Source organism: Amblyraja radiata, chromosome 5 (assembly GCF_010909765.2).
Source record: "Amblyraja radiata isolate CabotCenter1 chromosome 5, sAmbRad1.1.pri, whole genome shotgun sequence".
Classification (NCBI taxonomy): Eukaryota; Metazoa; Chordata; class Chondrichthyes; order Rajiformes; family Rajidae; genus Amblyraja; species Amblyraja radiata.
The window spans coordinates 35,813,092-35,834,604 of NC_045960.1; the positions used below are offsets into that span (position 1 = coordinate 35,813,092).

General features: G+C 41.5%; 1 protein-coding gene across 1 annotated transcript in view; it reads right to left on the reverse strand.

Moving 5' to 3' along the window:
- Positions 1–956: 956 nt before the first annotated feature.
- The window catches only part of LOC116973185 (NADP-dependent malic enzyme-like), a 371,473-nt gene continuing 350,916 nt past the window's right edge, over positions 957–21,513 (reverse strand). The window contains exons 13-14 of the mRNA XM_033021003.1: positions 11,502–11,600; positions 957–1,296 (exon numbers count right to left, since the gene is read on the reverse strand). Of these exons, the coding sequence (XP_032876894.1) occupies positions 1,135–1,296; positions 11,502–11,600 (261 nt within the window). The 3' untranslated portion in view covers positions 957–1,134. The remainder of the gene's footprint in view (positions 1,297–11,501; positions 11,601–21,513) is intronic.

The following is a 21,513-nucleotide window of genomic DNA, read 5'->3' on the forward strand; positions in this document are numbered from 1 at the left end:
GCTATAGGATCTTTGTCTGTGTCTATCTACAGTTTACACTAGCATCTCCCTCCTACACATTTTGTCTGATTTTACTATCATTAGGGGGAATAGGCAAGCCATTTGGGTTCAGACAGTGACAGATTAACACAATATTAACGGTTGGGCTGCAAAAGCAAACCGGGTGCAAATATCCCAACCACTGAATTTGGGAAAAGGCTGTTTAGTGATATAAATTGGGGAGCATGGAGGCTACATTCGAGGGACCTGCGGAAATGGTACCTGATGCAAGTTGGTGTGTTGATGAGGGGCTTGGTATGATATTGGGAGTCATGCTAGGGTAGAGGCTCAGAGCCATAGGTGGCTTCCTTACAGAGTCTGGAGGGACATCAGCATTCCTTCTGCCATGTCAAAGACAGTTTTTATTGGCTTCCTAACCAGACGCATATGGAATTATGCAGCTTTCCCCAGCTTTGATGTTAAGATGTCAACTCTGCTCACATGCATCATTTTCCATGGAACAACAAAGATGCATAAACTCAAAAGGTGCAGAAAATCCGCATCACCTTTAACTGTGAACTCATCACCCCTTGTCCACCAATCCCACAGTTGCCAATTCCACTGATCTCATGGATTCGACCAGTATTTCAGTATAGACATTTCAAAAGCACTCAGCAAAGTGGTGACAAAGTTTCAAGTTACCATTTTCAGTGTTACCTTGCGCTGCCCTCGACTGAAATGGCAAAAATGTAAGTACCAGCATTAGATCATTTCAGCACAAAGAACGACCTGCATTTCGTTGTCTCTGTACAGTACACTGCACAATGACAATAAAGATTGAATCTGACTCTTTAAGCAACTTTAAACAAGGACATTAGTGGGGGTCATATTTAATGTCCTCCTTTGGTCATGCCACTATTGCTCGTAATGGGTCCTAATTTTAAAACAAATATTAACATAATTAGTACAGAAATATATAGTTGTAAGGGTTATTTTATTACAGGAAAAATATTTTTAGTTGCAGAAGATATATTTATATTAGAAAATGAAACCTAGATACCTACAGCAAACTGCAAAATTGAAAATTAAACCTACTGATTTATTTCCCTAGTAATTTAAACTGTTAGACCCTCTGTAATGCTACATACAATGCTTTTATACTGTTTGAATCCTTGAGGCTTCCTCTGGCCACGTGTAGGCATCAAGTACAAAATCATCATAATCGGTGCTGTAAATCAGACCCTTGATCAAGGATCGTTTGTCTTCAGGTTCTGGGAACACTGAAGCCATTCCATTTTTGAAAGCATACTCAGCAACCTGGAAGATAAAACACAAAGTTAATTGAACATCAAAAAACAAAATTGCAGGTGTTGGGGAGGTTGACTGCTACACAAGGAACAGCATGGTGGCACAGCGGTAGAGATGCAGCCTTACGCGCCAGAGACCCGTTTTCGATCCTCACTGCCTGTATGAGGTTTGTACATTCTCCCCATGACCTGCATGGGTTTTTTCCCTGGGATCTCCGGTTTTCTCCCACACTCCAAAGGCGTACAGGTTTGTAGGCTATTTAGCTCGATATAATTGTAAATTGTCCCTAGTGCGTGGAGGATAGAGTTAGTATGCAAAGATCACTAGTCGGCGTGGACTCAATGGGCCGAAGGGCCTGTTTCCGCGCTGCATCTCTAAACTAAACTAAATTATGTCATGACTGCACATTTGTTAAATGACAGTGCAATCATAAGAGCCAAGAAGGGTTCCGACTCGAAATGTTATCTATTCCTTTCCTCCGGAGATGCTGCCTGACCTGCTGAGTTACTCCAGCACACTGTGTCTATCTTTGTGTGATCATAATAAACAGATGCAGGCATAGTCCAGGAGATTCCTTAAGCCTGCCCTGCCATTCAATAAGATCATGTCTATTCTTGGCTCCAGCTCCACTTCCCTGCCTGTTGCCATCACTTTCAACTACTCTGAAGACTAAAAATCTGGCCATATCTTTCAACATATGGCAGTCCCGCCATCCCAGGAATTAACCTTGTGAACCTATGCTGCACTCCCTCAATAGCAAGAATGTCCTTCCTCAAATTTAGAGACCCAAACTGCACACAATACTCCAGGTGTGGTCACACCAGGGCCCTGTACAACTGCAGAAAGACCTATTTGCTCTGATACTCAACTGTATAGGAGCAAAGATTTCTGGGCTTGTATACACGGGAATTTAGAAGGATGAATTTATCTCTTCTCTCACCAATCGCCAACAATCCCTCGTTTAAGCCGTCTATTTTAGACAAGGCGTTCACACATTGGGAAAGATTAGGAATTAAAAAACTGGGATTCCTGTACTTATTCCAATCAATTCCGATTTATCTACCTAAAAATTAAAAAAAAAAACTCGATTCTCTGATCACAAACTTTATTTGGGATTATAAAACACACAGATTCCATAAACGACATCTATGCAAACCCAAAGAAATTGGCGGATTAGCTCTCCCCAATTTTTGTACTATTACTGGGCAACGAATATTAAAAACGCAATCTATTGGATGGACAACACATGCCAACAGTTAAAATGGTTAAAAATGGAGAAAGAAGATTGTTCGCCTTTTAATATAGGCGCGATTCTTCTCTCTCCAATAAATTTGAAGAAAACACTATATGAGAAAAATCCGATTATCCATAGTACCCTACGAATCTGGAAACAAGTGAAGTCAACCCTTTATCTCTTCTATCACCAATTGCCAACAACCCCTCGTTCAAGCCGTCTATCTTAGACATGACGTTCATACACTGGGAAAGATTAGGAATTAAAAAAACTGGGAGATCTTTATGAGATGGGAACTCTTCTCTCATTTCAAGAATTACAGTTGAAATATCATCTGAAAGGTAGCCAATACTTTAGATACCTTCAAATATGTGACTATCTGAAATCATATATCCAAGACTATCAATATATGTTTCCAGACACACTTGACGAATGTACGAATAGAAACTCGGATTCAAACAAGTTAATATCATAACTCTATAACCCTTTTAAATATACAAACCCCATCATCAGAAGTAATTAGAAGAGCTTGGGAAGATGAACTTGGCCTAACAATTTTAAAAGACTGATGGGAGGAAAGCCTTCTATACATACACAACTGTTCTCTTAACGTTAGGCATTCGCTAATACAATTTAAAATACTGCACCGACTCTATTATTAAGTCTAAACTGAATAAGATCTTCCCAAATGTTTCTCCTATTTGTGATAAATGTCTCCTTCAGGAAGCAACTATAACCCATTCCTTTGCCTCGTGTATAAAGTTACATAATTTCTGGAGAGGAATTTTTGAATTTTTTTCTAAAACACTTAAAATAAAATTGGATCCTGACACTGAACTGATCACTCTAGCTACTTCAGAAGCCTGTTCTGAGCTATCACTATTTCAAAGATGTTTCCTTAATTATGGCCTGATAATGGCGAAAAAACAAATATTTAAATTTTGGAAACGCACATCAGTCCCCACTGTTAAGATGTGGATTACACACATGTCTGAGACGCCACATCTTGAAAATATTAGACTTGTCTTAGCAGAAAAACCAGATCATTTTTCCAAGACATGGACACCTCTCACCGATTACTTACAAGGATAGTATGGCGCAACACAATTTAGGATTTAAATCCAAATATGGGTTGGGTTGGGTGAGGTGGGTGGGGAGGGACGAGAGACTGGTATATCACCACTTTTCTCTCCCTTTTGTTCTTTTTGTTCTTTTTTTCTTTTACCCACTCTTTGGCTACACTGTTTTGGTAGTCTAGGGGTCCTATCTTTGCACATCTCACTTTTTCTCTTTCTTGTTCTTTCTCCTTTCTTTTCTTCTAACTCAATGCTAAAAAGTCAAAATTGAAGCTGTACAATAACTGTATAATTTTATATGCCGTTTGTTCTACTCTTGTACATTTGCTTCTAATAAATAAAAATATTTAAAAAAACAAAAAAACTGGGAGATCTTTACGAGATGGGGACTCTCCTCTCATTTCAAGAATTACAGTTGAAATATCATCTGAAAGCTAGCCAATACTTTAGATACCTTCAAATACGAGACTATCTGAAATCACAGACTGTCAATATATGGTACCAGACGAATGCATGAATAGAAACTCGGATTCAAATAAGTTAATATCGTACCGTTATAATACCCTTTTAAATATACAAATCCCATCTCCCAAATGTTTCCCCTATTTGTGATAAATGCCTCCTGTATAAAGTAACATAATTTCTGGAGGGATATTTTTGAAATTTTTTCTATAATTATTAAAATAAAATTGGGCCCCGACACAGAATTGATTACTCTAGGTACTTCCGAAGCCTGTTCTGAGCTAACATTATTTCAAAGATGCTTCCTTAATTATGGCCTGTTAACGGCAAAAAAAACTAATACTTAAATTTTGGAAACACACATCAGTCCCTACTGTAATGATGTGGATTACAAACATGTCCGAGACACTACATTTGGAAAATATTAGGCTTGTCTTGGCAGAAAAACCAGATCAATTTTTCAAGACATTCTTACCAAATTATTACAAGGATAGTATGGCGCAAAAAAAATTTGGATTTAAATCCAACTATAGGTTGGGTGAGGCGGGGGGGGGGGGGGGGGGGGACGAGGGGCAGGTATATCTCCACTTTTTCTTTTTTTTTTCCTTTGCCTCTCTTATATCTTTACTCACTCTTTGACCACACTACTTTGGTAGTCTAGGGTCCTATCGTTTCACTTTTCACTTTTTCCCTCTCTTGGTCTTGCTCTCTTCTTTTCCCTCATTATCAGGTTAAAAGGTCAAAATTGAAGCTGTACAATAATTGTATAATTTTACATGCCGAATGTTTTATTCTTGTACAATTGCTTGTAATAAAAATAATAATTAAAAAATAAAGAATTTAGAAGGATGAGAGGAATTCTTATTTAAACATGTAAGATTATCAAGGGATTGGACACGCTAGAGGCAGGAAGCATGTTCCCGATGTTGGGGGAGTCCTGAAACAGAGGCCTCAGTTTAAAAATAAGAGATGGGCCATTTAGAACGGCGATGAGAAAAAACCTTTTCTCCCAGAGAGTTGTGAATCTGTGGAATTCTCTGCCTCAGAAGGCAGTGGAGGGCGATTCTCTGGATGCTTTCAAGGGAGAGCTAGATAGGGCTCTTAAAGATAGCGGAGTCAGGGGATATGGGGAGAAGGCAGGAACGGGGTACTGATTGTGGATAATCAGCCATGATCACATTGAATGGCTGGTTCGAAGGGCCGAATGGCCTACTCCTGCACCTATTGTCTATTGCCTATTGTTTACTATTTTGTTTCACAACGGACTATGCTGAGAATATGAATAATTTTCTTGCACTGTTCACATACCGTCTTACCTTGTACTCTATGTTCTTGGTCCAATTTAGCTATCTGTGCCATTTGGCTTAAAGGCAATTAGAAGTGTATAAGACACTACGTTTATGCCCAGGTTTCTCATGCTCAAACCTAAGGTAAAGGCTATATCACTCCTCGCCACAGATCATTTGTTACGATATTTGTGCAGCGCAGTGGTAGAGTTGCTGCCTTACAGTGCCTGCAGTGCCAGAGACCTGGGTTCGATCCTGCCTACGGGTGCTGTCTGGGCAAAGTTTGTACTTTCTCCCCGTAACCACGTGGGTTTTCTCCTTTGTAGGTTAATTGGCTTGGTGTAAATGTAAATTGTCCCTCGTGTAATTTGTCCCTTGACAAATTTACATTGTCCCAAATGTAAATTGTCCATGCTGTATCTCTAAACTAATATACTAATTATCTCATCTGCACACAACCAATCCTAAAATAGCTGATTCAATTTCATAACATATTGTTCCAAGAAAATTGCCTCAATTTCTCTAAGCCCAGCTTCAAAGCTACCATTGTGAGTTTTTATTTGTTTATATCTGTAGAATGTTACTGCCTTTAATTATTATGGTATTTTTCATGCTTGCCCTATCTTGATTCATCTCTTGATAGCATCTCTTGATTTATACTCTCCCCTCTAATACAGCTATTATTAGGGAGCCTGTCGGGCATTAATACTTACCTTACCTGTCGGGCATTAATACTAATCTCTTTCCCTTGCACGCAAACTGATTCTACATCCTGATTTTCTGAACCAAGACAATTTCTCACTCCAGTACTGACCTCATCTTTTATGAGCATATTTACCCCTAATCTCCCTTTTGCTTATTCTTCTTTCAAAATGTCAATGCGTTAGAGTGAGGGGCAAAGCAGGCAAAAGTAAGGAAACTTGGCTGAAGAGGGAAATTGAGACGTTAGTCAAAAACAAGAAGGATGCATGGGACAGGTATAGGCAGCTGGGATCAAGTGCATTCTTGGAGGAGTTTCGGGAACTAAGGAGTAAACTAAAAAAGGAAATCGGAGGGGCAAAAAGGGGCCAGGAGATAGCTCTGGTGGGCAGCATTAAGGACAATCCCAAAAGATTTTATAAATACATAAGCGGGAAAAGGGTAATTAGAGAGAGAGCGGGACCTCTCAGGAATCAAAGCAGTCACCACTGTGTGGAGCCACGGGAGAGGGGCAAGGTCCTAAATGAGTATTTCTCCTCTGTATTTACCGAGGAGAAAGACAGTAGGACGGAGGAAATTGGTGCAGTCATTGGAAGTGTCTTGAGAGCAATCGGGGTTACTGTCGAAGAAGTACTGAAGGTACTGTCGTGTTTGGAGGTAGACAAATCTCCAGAGCTTGATCAGATATATCCGAGGACATTGCGGGAATCTAGAGAAGAAATTGCAGGAGCCCTGGTTGAAATTTACAAGTCGTCCTTAAATACAGGAGAGATGCCGGTAGACTGGAGGATGGCAAATGTTGTACCTCTTTTCAAGAAGGGCTGCAGGGAAAATGCTGGGAACGATAGGCCAGTGAGCTTACTATCTGTAGTTGGTAAGTTACTGGAGTGTATTCTGAGGGATAGGATATACAGGCATTTGGATGGGCAAGGGCTGAATAGAGATAGTCAGCATGGTTTTGTACGTGGGAGTTCGTGTCCCACAAATCAGATTTGATTTTTTTAAAGACGTGACCAAAACGGTCGATGAGGGCAGAGCTGTAGATGTTGTGTAGACGGACTTCAGTAAGGTGTTCGACAAGGTTCCGTATGGTAAGCTGCTCTGGAAGGTTAGATCGCATGGGATCCAAGGAAAGAAAGCTGAATGGATAGCAAATTGACTCCATGGAAGGAAGCAGAGGGTAATGGTGGAAGATTGCTTCTCAGACTGGAGGCCTGTGACTAGTGGTGTGCCTCAGAGTTTGGTGCTGGGCCTGTTACTATTTGTCATCTACATCAATGATTTGGATGAGAACATACAGGGCAATATTAGCAAGTTTGCTGATGATACAAGTTAGTGGTTGATAGTGAAGATGGTTGTGAACGATTGCAGCAGGATCTGGATCGATTGGCCACGTGGGCGGGGGTGATGGTTGATGGAATTTAATACAGAGCAGTGAGAGGTGTTGCATTATGGGACGTCGAACAAGGGCAGGACCTACACAGTAAATAGTAGGCCTTTGCGTAATGTTGTAGAGCAGAGGGATCTAGGTGTACAGGTGCATCGTTCCTTGAAGGTCAGGTCGCAGGTAGATAAGGTGGTCAAAAACGCTTTTGGCACTTTGGCCTTCATCAGACAGAGTATTGAGTATAGAAGTTGGGAGGTCATGTTGCAGTTGTATTTAGAATATTGCGTTCAGTTCTGGGCACCATGTTATAGGAAAGATATTGTCAAGCTTGAAATGGTTCAGAAAAGATTTACTAGGATGTGGCCAGGACGAGAAGGTGTGAGGTATAGGGAAAGGTTGAGGTGGCTGGGTCTCTATTCCATGGAGTGCAGTTAGACAAGTACATGGATAGGACAGGTTTGGAGGGATATGGACCAAGCGCAGGCAAGTGGGACTAGCGTAGCTGGGACATTGTTGGCTGATGTGGGCGAGTTGAACCGAAGGGCCTGTTTCCACACTATCACTCTACGACTCTACTTGCCATCTTTGACTCTCAGTATTTCTACTTACAAGGAAACCTTTCAAATTCCTTTAGATTGAAATTATTTGATAAAATGCTCACTGTATTATTTTTGAATACACTCACTTGTGCCAGTGGAAAGCCCACAAGAAAACCTGTTCTGCCTGTTGCTTCTGAAACGTCTAGGAAGAACAGACTACTTAAAAAATAACTCAATCCTGAAATGTCTCATACCTCGCTCATCATTTGTACTTTCCATGGTTATTCCATCGTTGCACAAGATTCTTTTGAGCAGGGTAACATTCTAATTCTATTTTCCTGGAACCCGTCATCGATTCACTGTTTTAGGAACTATGGACCCCCCACTTGTCTCCATTCTTTATGCCAGACTTCCCCTCTTGTTAAATAAAAACAGGAAAAGCTGGAGATACTCATCAAGAAACATTGATTATTTTTTCTCTCTTAAGAGGCAGTGTTTCAAGTCACGGACCTTTCATTAGTTCTGATGAAAGGGCATCAATCAGAAAGGAAGAGCTGTTGCTGCACGTAAGATTTGTGTTGTTCCGTTTCGGGATAAATGACAATAAAACACACTTGACTCTTGATCAACCTAATAGGGTCACGACCCAAAACGTCACCTAGATCAGTCTGAACAAGGATCCTAACCCAAACTGTCTTGAAATCAGTGTTCACGTCGAACACAACATTGATATCATCCAGTGTGTAAGAAGGAACAGCAGATGCTGGTTTAAACCAAAGATAGACACAAAATGCTGGAGTAACTCAGTGGGACAGGCAGCATCTCTGGAGAGAAGGAATGGGTGATGTTTCGGGTCAAGACCCTTCTTCAAACATCAAGTTCACGTTACATTTATTGTCACATGCACCTATTGGCACAGTGAGATTTGAGTTACCATACAGCCATACAATAAAAAGAACACAATACACGATAGAGTTTAACATAAACAACCCCACACAGCAGAATCAACGTTCCCACTGTGAGGGAAGGAAATAAAGTTCAGTCATCTTCCTCTTTGTTCACCCGTGGTCGGGGCCTTTAAGCCCTCCACAGTCACCGCTATGGGTGGCCCGATGTTCAGGCCCTCACATCGGAATGATGGAAATCCGACATCGGGACGGAAGAACCCTCTCAGTGGCTTGGAGTTTCCTACCGGAGACGGCGGCACCCGAAGTCCACAAGCCGGGCTGGACGGAGCTCCAACTCTGGCGATCCCCGGCAAAGGATCCCAGGACTCCGCGATGTTAAAGTCAGCGCCACCCATGGTTGGAAGCTCCGCAAACCACAGCTCCACGTCAACTGGCCCAACACTCCAGGGCTCCACAAGGCGATCCCCAGTAAAGCGTCGCCCGCTCCGCGATAGACTTCAGTGCTGCTCCGCTGCTGAAGCTCTGCCCGGTCACCGCCAGGAAAGGCCGCGCCAATCCAGCTGGTAGGCTGCGAAGGGGGGGGCGAAGATGCGACTCGGAGAAAAGAAGCATCCTCGACCAGGAAGTGACTGGGAAATGGTTTCCCCCTTCCCCTCCCCACCTCCCCCACATTAAAAAAAAGGCTAAGAAACCTCCAGGAACATACTTTTAAACAAACTAAAAATAACAAAAAGGGTGAAAGGACGCACAGATTGCTGGCGAGACTGCCGCACACAGCGCCACCCCATGACTCCCTGCTGCCTCATTTAACGCTCTGCCGCAACACACTAAAATAGGCCAGATAACTGTTTTACCATCACCAGTAAGGCAGATTTCATCCCTCCTTCCACTGGTTCCACAAGCTCTCTTATTAATCTGCTTAATCATTGATAGAAGAGGATTAGGACAGCTCAGCGTATTCGGTAGAGACTATCAGCTCTTTCCCACTTTCCCCAGTTGTTATCCCACACCTTTAGCTTTTCTCTCCTTTAATTATTTACTCACTTCCTTTTGGAACACAGCCATTGGATCTATTAGAACATAGAACAGTACAGCACACAATAGGCTCTATGCAGCATGTGGCCAAATTAAACTAATCCCATCTGCCTACACATGATCCACATCTCTCCATGTCAGGTCATGTGCCTGCTTTAATTCCATTCAACTTCCCCCCCCCCCCCTCACCTTCAGCCTATGTTCTGTAGCATTTCATATTTCAACACTGGAAAAAACACTGATTATTTATGCCTCATAATTTAACCGATTTTTTAGTACCTTATCAGGCAGTGCATCATCGTAACTAATTGTTTTAAAAATCCTGCTTACGTTTGTGCCTTCTAGTTATTTATCCTTCAAATTTTAAACACAAATCCTCTGCTCTATATAAAGCACTGAACTCATGGTACTATTAACCATTTACAGGCAATCTTTGCACGGTATTCCCAGAACGTCATCTGTATCTTGATATTTTTTAACATGCAGCCACATCATCTGATAAGCATAAAAAAAAGCCAGTTGAAAAAAAAGTTGAAAAAACATGTAACTTCCGTGAAAGTGACCCATTATTCACTATCTCTGTTTTTTTTGTACTTGTGCATTTTTGTGCCATCTGCATTGCTGAAAATGGTACCCAGTGCGAACAAATTTATAATAATTAATGTACATTAAAACAGAAATGGTCGCAATACTGAGCTCTAGGGATCATCAGTTTTGATTGGAAAAATATCTTCCTCCAGTCAGTTCATTATTTTAGTTTAGTTTATAGATACGGTGCAGAAACAGGCCCTTCAGCTCAACGAATGTACCGACAAACGAACCCCGTACACTAGTGCTATCCTATACACGACGGACAATTTATCAAAGCCAATTAACCTCCAAACCTGTACATCTTTGGAGTGTAGGAGGAAACCGGAGCACCCGGAGAAAACCCACAAGGGGAGAACGTACAAACTCTGTACAGACAGCACCCATAGTCAGGATGGAATCCGGTTCACTGGCGCTGGAAGTCAGCAAGTACCGCTGCACCACCCAAATATTATCCCTCAATCTATTCTGTATCAATTCTACTACTACCCTTTTGTTCCATTTTTGACATATAAAATGCCTCACACTCGTCTCTTTTATTCTACGTAAAACCCCTCTCTCCTCTCTTGCTCATCAGCCTCATTATTCCCTCGGTCATTTGTAACTTGTACCCTCCAACAGTAATCGGCCACTTAAAGAAATCTTTCAGACATTTTCAGCGTCTAAATCATAATTTGCCCACTGCAACACTGGATAAAAACAGGCAAATAGAGAAGATATTTTTTCTAACAATATCTTTGTTATGGATTTCTTTAAATTCTATTTATGAGAAGGAAAATCGATTGTGGTCAGACTTTAAAGTTTCAGATAATAACAAATTCAGTCATAGTGGGCCGATGGAGACAGGTCCATCGGCCCACATTGCACACATCGACCAACATTCCCCATCTACACTAGTCCCACCTGCCTGCACTTGGCCACCATCCCTCTAAACCTAACCTATCCATGTACCTGTTCAAGTGTCTCTTAAATGTTATGGCTTAAAAGGAGATTTTATTACCTTCACTGCCATAGTTGAGGAAACAGCTTGGATGTTACTAAGCGGGGGATATAAACGTCCTTCAGCCAAATGTTTCTCAAGAACTTGCTCAGCTAATGCCTGCAAAACAAGAGCAAAAACACACGTAAGATCCAGCTTTCAGTAACATATTAATATAAAAGATTCATCCCAATGTGGATTACAGGAATTAATTTAAATGGATTTAATATGTAATTTTAAACTGAACATCAAGTTACAAGCAAGCAGCTGAGCACAATGATCATTTGTGACTTCACCCTCTGCAAGTTATGATGTTTGCCCTGCACATTCAACCATTCCTGTGCCAAATTAGCTTATGCCAAACAACATCCCTGGGATTGTTCTTGAGCTGCAACGATATCACAAGCTCCACTCCACTAGTGCAACCTCCACTCCTGCCCACAAAGCACCCCTGGTCACTGATCTGGTTGGTTCCAGGTCTCTTGCCCTGAACACTGATGGGCCACCATGCCCCAATCCCAAATGTAGGGCGTAACCAAGCCCTAGGAAGGTAAACAATCTGTAAAGCAGTAAGAGGATGAGTCTTGGACAAACTGTTGGTAAGAGATTAATGTAAAAATTGGTAAGAGATTAAGTGAAATCGGCAAATTCATGCACTTTCATGCTCTATTGCCGAGAAATTTCTGACAATATCAATAGTTTGTGAGAATTATTTTTCCGCAGTAGAAGCTACATTAATTCAGTGTGGTTGTTTTCCAGTTTGATGGACAATGTCTTATGTTATAAAGTTTGTTTTCTGTGCCAAGCAAAGTGTGGAAAGTTGGATGCCATTTGCAAAATATGTAATTTTCAATAAAGAGGTCCAATTTTCATGATCATCAAACCTGACCTAACTAAAGCAGTATATTGAACCCGAATAGCAAAATCACTTCTGAATCAACAAAATCAAACTAACTTTACATGAGATTTGCAATCCCTAATTCAGAAAATGTGATATTCCCATGCTTAAAGGCATACAGATCAGTGACGTGCGGTGAGGTCAATGGCTGGGGAGGTACTGGCTAGTATCAGTGGCCCGGCCCTCCCTGTGTTGATCACCTCATCTCCCCAGGGAGAGAGAGAGGTGGAGCCGGGGCTGTGCGTGAAGCACGGCGACTGGAGGGGCGGGAGCGTTGCCCTGCAGGGCTGGCCTTAGAAGGTGCGGGGTCCAATTGGGAACAATTTTGGTGAGCCCCAGGTTCCCAGCCAAGGTCTGTAGAATCATAGAAATATAATTAAAGTCTATTAGAGACTTTATATCTCTATGGTATAATGGAAAGTAATGAAAATGTCTGCTTAAAAAGAGCCTGCGAGTTAATGGGCCAAACAGGTCTAAGCTACATTGTAATATCAAAGTGGGCTTCAGCCCCATCCTACCCTTTGGGCCTCTACCCCATCCGTGTGTGTGTGTGTGTGTGTGTGTGTGTGTGTAGAAAGAAGGAAGGGAGGGAGAGAGGAAGGAGGGAGGGAAAAGAGCGAGGAAGGAGGGAGGGAAAAGAGAGAGAGAGGAAGGAGGGAAGGAAAAGAGAGAGAGGACGGAAGGGAAGGGAGGGTAGGGAAGAGGACAAGGGAGGGAGAGGGCCGGCGGCGGGAGCGGAAGTCGGGGTCCGGGAGAACTCGTGTGAGCTGAGGCCGAGGTTTGTAAACATTGCTCCAAACCCCGGCCCAGCCCTCCCTGTATTGTTCACCGCGTCTCGCCGGGGAGAGAGAAGGGTGGAGCAGGGGCTGTGTGCGTGAAGCACGGCGACTGGAGGGGCGGGAGCGCTGCCCTGGGACTGTGAGAAACCTCCCCCAGTCCCCTTTCTCCTTTCCCCCTCACACCCCCCTCCCCGTCTACCCCTCTCTCCCCCCTCCACCTGGGGTAGATTTACCCAAGCCGCGAGTACATTACTCCAGCGCGGGGCCCAATTGGGAGCTCTCCACGGCCCAGGGACTCCGAATCGACCGCTACAAATCAACAAATCAACCTACCAGTCAGTGCCGCCCGCGGCTGGAAAGCCAGCGCCTCCAGCGGTGGAATCCAGTGCTGCGCCGCCAGCGGTGGAATCCAGTGCTGCGCCGCCGCTGCTGAAGCTAGCTAACATGGAGGGAGAGTGAGGCAGCGTCAATTACATGGGCTGAGCCTACGTAATTGACGCTTACTCTTCCTCCACTGGCTCAAGACACACGCCCCCTTGTGAGGCAGATGTGATCGCTGCCTCCCCTGGTGCTTTTTCATTGCAGTTTTATGATGAGACCAGCAAGCCTAAATTTAATATCTTTATATGTGAAATAGGACTATGCAAGGTGAAGACATGTAATGAAGGGGTTTACAAACATTACATTGGTGACATACATAGAGATAGTAACATGCACACGCTTATTGCCTGCGCTCCATGCATTTTTTGAGGGGTTGTGCAATCAGAAGGGAGAATCAGCTCGTCGCTGCCTCACCGCTCATCTCTCCCTGTATTTGCAGTGGAGCTGCGCAAATTTAGCGATTTTTACTATAAAAAATGATTAGATTCATATAGAAATGATATTTATAGCACAGGTCAGAGGGAAGATCTTTATATTTAATTTATTTTATCATTATTTTTCTTTACTTTTCTTAACAGCTATTTTCATTGGGAGTATGACAGGTGAGGCTCTGCCTCCCCTGACCGCACGACCCTGATCCAGAGCACACCAGAGGCATTCTCAACAAATGGTTTCCAGCTACTGCGATTCCCTCAAAAGCACAAGACATTTATATTTGCTGCTTCGTTCTCTAACTTCTGCATTCTGCTCCATTTAAATAAATTGATGGCTGAATGGCCTACTTCTGCTCCCATTACCTTACATGGATACTTGATTGGTAAAGGTATCAAGGGTTTTGGGAAGAAGGCAGGAGAATGGTGTTGACAGGGAAAGATATATCAGCCATGATATGAATGGTGGAGTAGATTTGATGGTCTGAAAGGCCTAATCCTGCTCCTCTGACATGAACTGATTTTCATTGATGCTGAGCATAATCAATGATCAGCAATTCAGATGCAAGACTTTCCATTGCTGTCAGAAGGGATTCATGTATTAGAAGTGGGGCAAGACAGTGCAACTATTATCAGAAATATCTCAAATTGCATTAACATGGAGAATTATTGAGTTGTGATTCTACAGAGGATTCACATAATTGACACCTGTTTGCTCATGAGCCTCCTTAACTAGAGAAACATGGAACTGCAGATGCTGGATCTTGAACAAAACAATGTGCTGGAGTACACAAAATTGCTGGGGAAACTCAGCGGGTGCAGCAGCATCTATGGAGCGAAGGAAATAGGCGACGTTTCGGGCCGAAACCCCTCTTCAGTCTGAAGAAGGGTTTCGGCCCGAAACGTCGCCTATTTCCTTCGCTCCATAGATGCTGCTGCACCCGCTGAGTTTCCCCAGCAATTTTGTGTACCTTCGATATTCCAGCATCTGCAGTTCCCTTTTGAACAATGTGCTGGAGTAATTCAGCAGGTCAAGCAACATCTCTGAAGGACATGTCTACGCAAGAGGTCAGACCCAGACCATTCTAAAGTCTATTTATATAGATTGTAAGAATTTATACCAAGATTTCTCCTCTTCTCCCAACAGTAAAAGATTGCTTGTTTTGTTTAATGCTTTTTAAAATGCCCACTGAAAACCAGAACAGATATTTTCAATCTAAATCAATGTTGAAGAAAGTTTAAAGTATTTACTGAGGAAAATTAACTTATTACCACTTCAGTTAAAAAAAATTAAACCTGTCATGTTGGAAGATTATCCACCATGATGAATAGTTATTTTGCAAGTTTGTACTTCCCCGAGGACATAGCATTAGCGACCCGGAAGCCTTACAGAGCTTGCAGTGCCAGAGACCCGGATTTGATCCCGACGACTGGTGCTGTCTGACAGAGTTTGTGTGTTCTCTCCATGACCATGTGGGTTTATAGGTTAATTGGCTTGGTGTAAATTGTCCCTAGTGTGTGTAGGATAGTGTTATTTGTGGGGGGGTCAATGGTCGGATCGGACGTGGTGGGCCGAAAGGCCTGTTTCCGCGCTATTCCTCTAAACTAAACCCATTTGTCCTTGATTTAGAACCAGTCATACAGCACAGTTCCACAATGAGGGCTCACAGACATGAAATATAGACTGTTTATGTTTCCAGATGCTGCCTGACCTGCAGAGTTTATCCAGCATTTTCTCGTTTTGTTGCAGATTTCCAGTTTCCGTAATTTATTGTTTGGATTTTTCATGGAGTCACAATAGATCTGGGGGGGGAAAGGTCCATGCAAAGGAACAATCATCAACATGTCATGTTAACTGTGTCAATCCCCAAAGTTGCTGTCTGACCTGCTGAGTATTTTCAACAATTTCTGCTTTTGTTTCGAGTTTTAATTTTTTTTGTTTTAGAGATACAGAGAACAGGCCCTTTGGCCCACCGGGTCCGCACCGACCAGTGATCCCCGCATATTAACACTATCCTACACAGATTAGGGACAATTTACATTTACACCAAACCAACTAACGTACAAAACTGTGGACTGTGGATGATCAGCCATGATAACAGTGAATGGCGGTGCTGGCTCAAAGGGACTAATGGCCTACTCCTGCACCTATTGTCTATCTTTGGAGTGTGGGAGGAAACCGAAGATCTCAGAGAAAACCCATTCAGGTCATGGGGAGAACATACAAACTCCGTACAGACAGCACCTGTAAGGCAGCAACTCTACCGCTGCGCCGCTGTGGCGAGTTGATGGATAATTTTGAACTCATTGCCAAAATGACATTAATAAAAATATTTCTGCACTAGTTTCCCCAATCCACCTGAGAAATACTGCCAATCACCACAAACTAAACAATGTGCAATTGTAACCAAAACATAATAAACTGCACTGTTTAATAATTAGAGGAAATGCCAATTTAAGTTAACTTGGATAAAGGGAATGAAAAATGTTTTATTTATTACTGCCCAGTTGAGTTTACTCAGACAGTAGTGATGAAGGATAAATGTAACAACTTTTACATTTTAAGAATGGACTAATATGAAATAGGACATGGCTGGACAAGGTTAAAAGAAATAAAGAGTATATGTAGGTATGTTGCAAAACGTACCTGAAGCGTCGCTGAAAATCTGTCCCAGTCCGTGTGCGCGATTTTGGCGCCGTTTAGAGGGGGGCGGGTTTAAAACGCGATTTCCCCTAGGCTGTTCAAATCGAGCTTGTTCAGCCTAGTTAATTATTAACGAAAAATCCCCGGAAGATTCCCTCGCTTGAGCTATTTTTAGTTTTAAGGGCTTTATTTCCTTGTTATAGTAGTTTAAAAATTAACCTCTAAACCCCCGACGGCCGGCAACCGGCCGGATCTCATACAGGGGGAAACGGAATGTAGGCTGTTTATTTTTACGTTAAAAAGGGCTTCTTAAGATCCCTTTATACAAAGTTTAATGTTGCGAGTAGCTAATTTTGGGCCCATTATATCCCGCAGTATTTTTCTGGGCATTTGAGGGCACAAATCTAGCGCAATGTGAACGTTCTAAACCAGCGCGTTCACAGGGATCCCACTAGGAAAGCTGATTTAAATGGACTTTAATTTACAGCAATTGAACACTAAATTCCTTCCATTTGGCCTATAAATTAATGTAAATGAGATTTAAAAATCATGTTTTATTGTGAATTATTTGTGAATATTATTTGGACACTTAGGCTATTTAAAAATGTTAATCATTTATTAAGAAATGGATAGATGTTTAGATCTAGTAATTGAAATTTGAAATTAGCTACAATTAGGTAACTAACTAATTATATGCTTTAATTTCAGGTCATCCAAGTAAGATTATTTTATATTTGTTTCAGAATGCTTCAATCTATGATAACTGAAAATTTCATTCAGTTCTCTTAATTTTTAAGAAAGTTATGGGCTTTTGACTGTCCACGATCACAGCTTTTTTGTTATGTCCATAGAAAATCAATAGGGAACAAGATGCTAATTTCCGAGTATGAAACTGGCCATAACTTTTTAAATACTTGAGATATGAAAGTGAATTAGGTGTCAAATTAAACTTATTTTTATGCTTTATCTGATGGGATAAATTGCAGACTTGATTTTTTAAATCTCAAAATTTTGTAACATTGCTAGTATATGTATATAAAACAAGCAGCTGTACTTCCTTCTTAATAATTGCTAAGATACCGCGCAGCAGCATAATCCACTATTATCTAAAGGCTGTTACGAAGGCCTGCAGCACATTTGTGGGAAAACAACACCCTAGTCATCAGCAATATAAACTTAAAATACTTTGGAATAAAATAATGAACAAAAGGGCAGGTGGGATCCAAATGCTTTCAGGAACAGCAGATCATTCTGCATTTAGATTTGAATAGTGAAAAGCTTTGATTTGCATACTAGCCAAATAGATATGATGATACTACTCATAAATACAATCAAGTCAAACTCAAGTACAATAGACAGAGCAAAGTGGGAGACAAAGTTTCTAAGCTGCAATGTTTCTCCCTCCCCAGCGCAGGTTGCCTGACCTGATGGAGAGTCTGGGACCAGAGGCCATAGCCTCAGAATGAAAGGATGAACCTTTAGAAAGGAGATGAGGGGGAATTTCTTTAGTCAGAGGGTGGCGAATCTGTGAAATTCATTGATAAATTCGGCTGAATTCAAGGTTGCGGAGGCCAAGTCAATGGGTATTTTTAAGATTGACAGATTCTTGATCAGTACGGATGCCAGGGGTTGTGGAGAGAGGGCAGGAGAATGGGGTTATGAGGGAAAGATAGATCAGCCATATTGAATGGCATAGTAGACTTGATGGGCCGAATGGCCTAATTCTGCTCGTAGAACTTATGAACTTATGACATTTCCAGCGTACTCTTTTATAAAAAAAATTCAGGCAACCAGTCTATCCCGTATCTCACAGTTCCTGCATTGCTTTCTTTATTTTGTGCTTGTTTTCTTTTCCCTCTTACACGTATTCATTCCGATTTACATCTCTTCCAAACAGATAATTTGTTTATCTTTACCACCCTTTCACACATTTCATCCTTCAGTCTTACTTGGTCTCCACACTAACACAAATATTTATTTTGTTCTCTCTGCTCCTCCTTTCCTGCACGTCCTTGCTTTCAAATATTTCACAGTTCTGATGAACAGTCATCGACAACAAACTTTAACTCAGCTTCTCTCTTTCAGCGCATGCTGCCTTAGCTCATAAGAATTTCTAGCAGATTGCTCAAATGTTACACTTGACTCATAATTTTACTAGCATTAAACCATCTCTCATCATCCCTTTATATTTTGTCATTAAATATATATTTCACATCCCAATTTTTTTTTCTTCCCTGTTTCTGCAACAACTGAATCATCCTACCACAACCAGAGAACAGTGCTGAACTACTATCTACCTCTTTGGTGACCCTCAGACTATCCTTGATCGGAATTTGCTGGCTTTACCTTGCACTAAATGTTATTCCCTTATCATGTTTCTATACACTGTAAATGGATCAATTGTAATCATGCATTGTCTTTCTGCTGACTTGTTAGCACGCAACAAAAGCTTTTCACTGTGACAATACATGTGACAATATACTAAACTGAACTTGCTTTTGTCCCCTATGTCCATAGTTCTCAGTAACAATTCATTAACCTGAAACATCCAACCTGATTTACCTCTTTACAGAAGTTGTCCAGCACTTTGTTTTAATAGAATTTATTTTATTTACTTTGCCCTCAAGCTTTTGAGACAAACTTCTCTGCGATGACATTAGCTCACACCAGTGCTTTGTTTCAATCAGCAATTGCATTGGAAACAGAATCCCTTGAATATATAGACATAAGAAACTGCAGATGCTGGTTTCCAAAAAAGACACAAAGTGCTGGAGTAACTCAGCAGGTCAACCAGCATCTCTGGAGAACACGGATAGATGACATTTTGTGACGGGAGTCTGAAGAAGGGTCCCAACCTGAAATGTTGACTTTCCATGTTCTAGGGAAATGCTGCCTGACCAGCTGAGTAATACTCCAGCACTTTGTGCCTTCGTTTGAACATGCTGTATATCAACTCTCTATGACAGTTAAAGAAAAATGACTGGAATAATTTAGAGGGACATGTTTGAGTCCAAACACACTATTTTATTAGGTTCCCTGTTATAAAATTACCCTAACATTAAAAAGAATAAAAGGGGAGATTGGTGGGTATATGTAAGAGAGATCAAGTGCAGGGATACAGGGAAGTGAAGAAGAGGGGATGGGATTAATTAAACTGACCATTTCCATGTCAATGTAAGATAATTACAGCAATTGAAAAAAATATCATATTAAACTTACAACCAAGACTGAATGAGAAATACATTTAAAAATGCTGCACACAGTGATGAGAAATTACACAATAATGCTTGCTTTGATTCACTAAATACCTCAAATTAGCTAATTATTGTTTGTCTCTTTTGTTTCTTTGCCTGCTCTGTGCAACATAAGCAGCAAAGCTCGCACTCATCAATTCTAAATGAGGATCATTATTTGTGCAGATTAGGAACACTGCCATCTGTTGGTGGGTTAGGAAAGGAGCAGGCTCCAACATATTCAGCACGATAAAATACCAGCTCCCACTTTCAGATACTATGCCACACTGGATAAGAAGTCATAAAACAGTTAAATAGAGATTCTTGTCTCGAAATTGGAACTTACTGAGGCCAAAATTGTGAATGCATCCTCCTCGCATGGAGAATTTCCCCTAGCAAATGCAGGTGAGATTACCACATAATTATTGTTGATTTATTTAACTGGATAGAAAATCATGGGAAATATCCACACAATCCAATTTTTATCCCAGGATGGAAAAATCAGATATTAGAGGATATAGCTTTAAGGCGAGAGGGGCAATGTTTAAAGATAGCGGTGCAGATTTTTTACAGGCACTCACCCTCCTCTCCTTAAAAAACAGCCCCACACACAAAACCCATATTCCTTCTCTCCAGAGATGCTGCCTGTCCCCAGCTTTTTGTGTCTATCTTCGGATTAAACCACCATCTGCAGTTCCTTCTAAACCGTATCCCTCCATTCCCTGCATATCCATATACCTATCCAGAAGTCTTCTAAATCCCACTAATGTTTTTATTCAACCATCACCCCTGGGATTTAGAAGACTTCTGGATAGATATATGGGAATGCAGGGCTTAGAGGGATATGGGTTTTGTGCAGGTAGATAAGTGATGATCTTAGCACCATGTTCGGCAGAGATATTGTGGGCTGAAAGGCCTGGCCTTGTGCTGCACTGTTCAATGTTCTAGGAAGAAATCTTGAAAGGTTTGATAAGGACTATTACTTCATCCGAGCTGTCACCATTACTCTATACAGACATGATACTCAACCGGATGCCATCTCAAATATCCCTTATGGAATAAATATGTCTATGGGCAAATTACTTTCATTTCATAGTTTAAGAACCGGTAATATCGGCCCAATAACTAGAAATTTGTCCACATTTTCATATACTGAAGAATCTCTCCAGAGTTTGCCTTTGCATACCGCTATCACATAAAATTATCATAATGAAATAATCCGATTGTATTTTAAAATAAAATGACAAATTCAGCCTCGACCACTTTCAGGAAGACTATCCAGCTCCCCATCAACAGACAATAGACTATAGGTGCAGGAGTAGGTCATTCGGCCCTCCGAGCCAGCACCTCCATTCAATGTGATATGGCTGATCATCCACAATCAGTACCCCGTTCCTGCCTTCTCTCCATATCGCTTAACTCCACTATCCCTAAGAGCTCTATCTAACTCTCTCTTGAAAGCATCCAGAGAACCAGCCTCCACTGCCCTCTGAGGCAGAGAATTCCACACACTCACAACTCTCTGTGTGAAAAAGTTTTTCCTCATCTCCATTCTAAATGGCTTACCACTTATTCTTAAACTATAGCCCCTGGTTCTGGACTCCCCCAACATTGGGAACATATTTCCTGCCTCTAGTGTGTCCAAACCCTTAATAATCTTATATGTT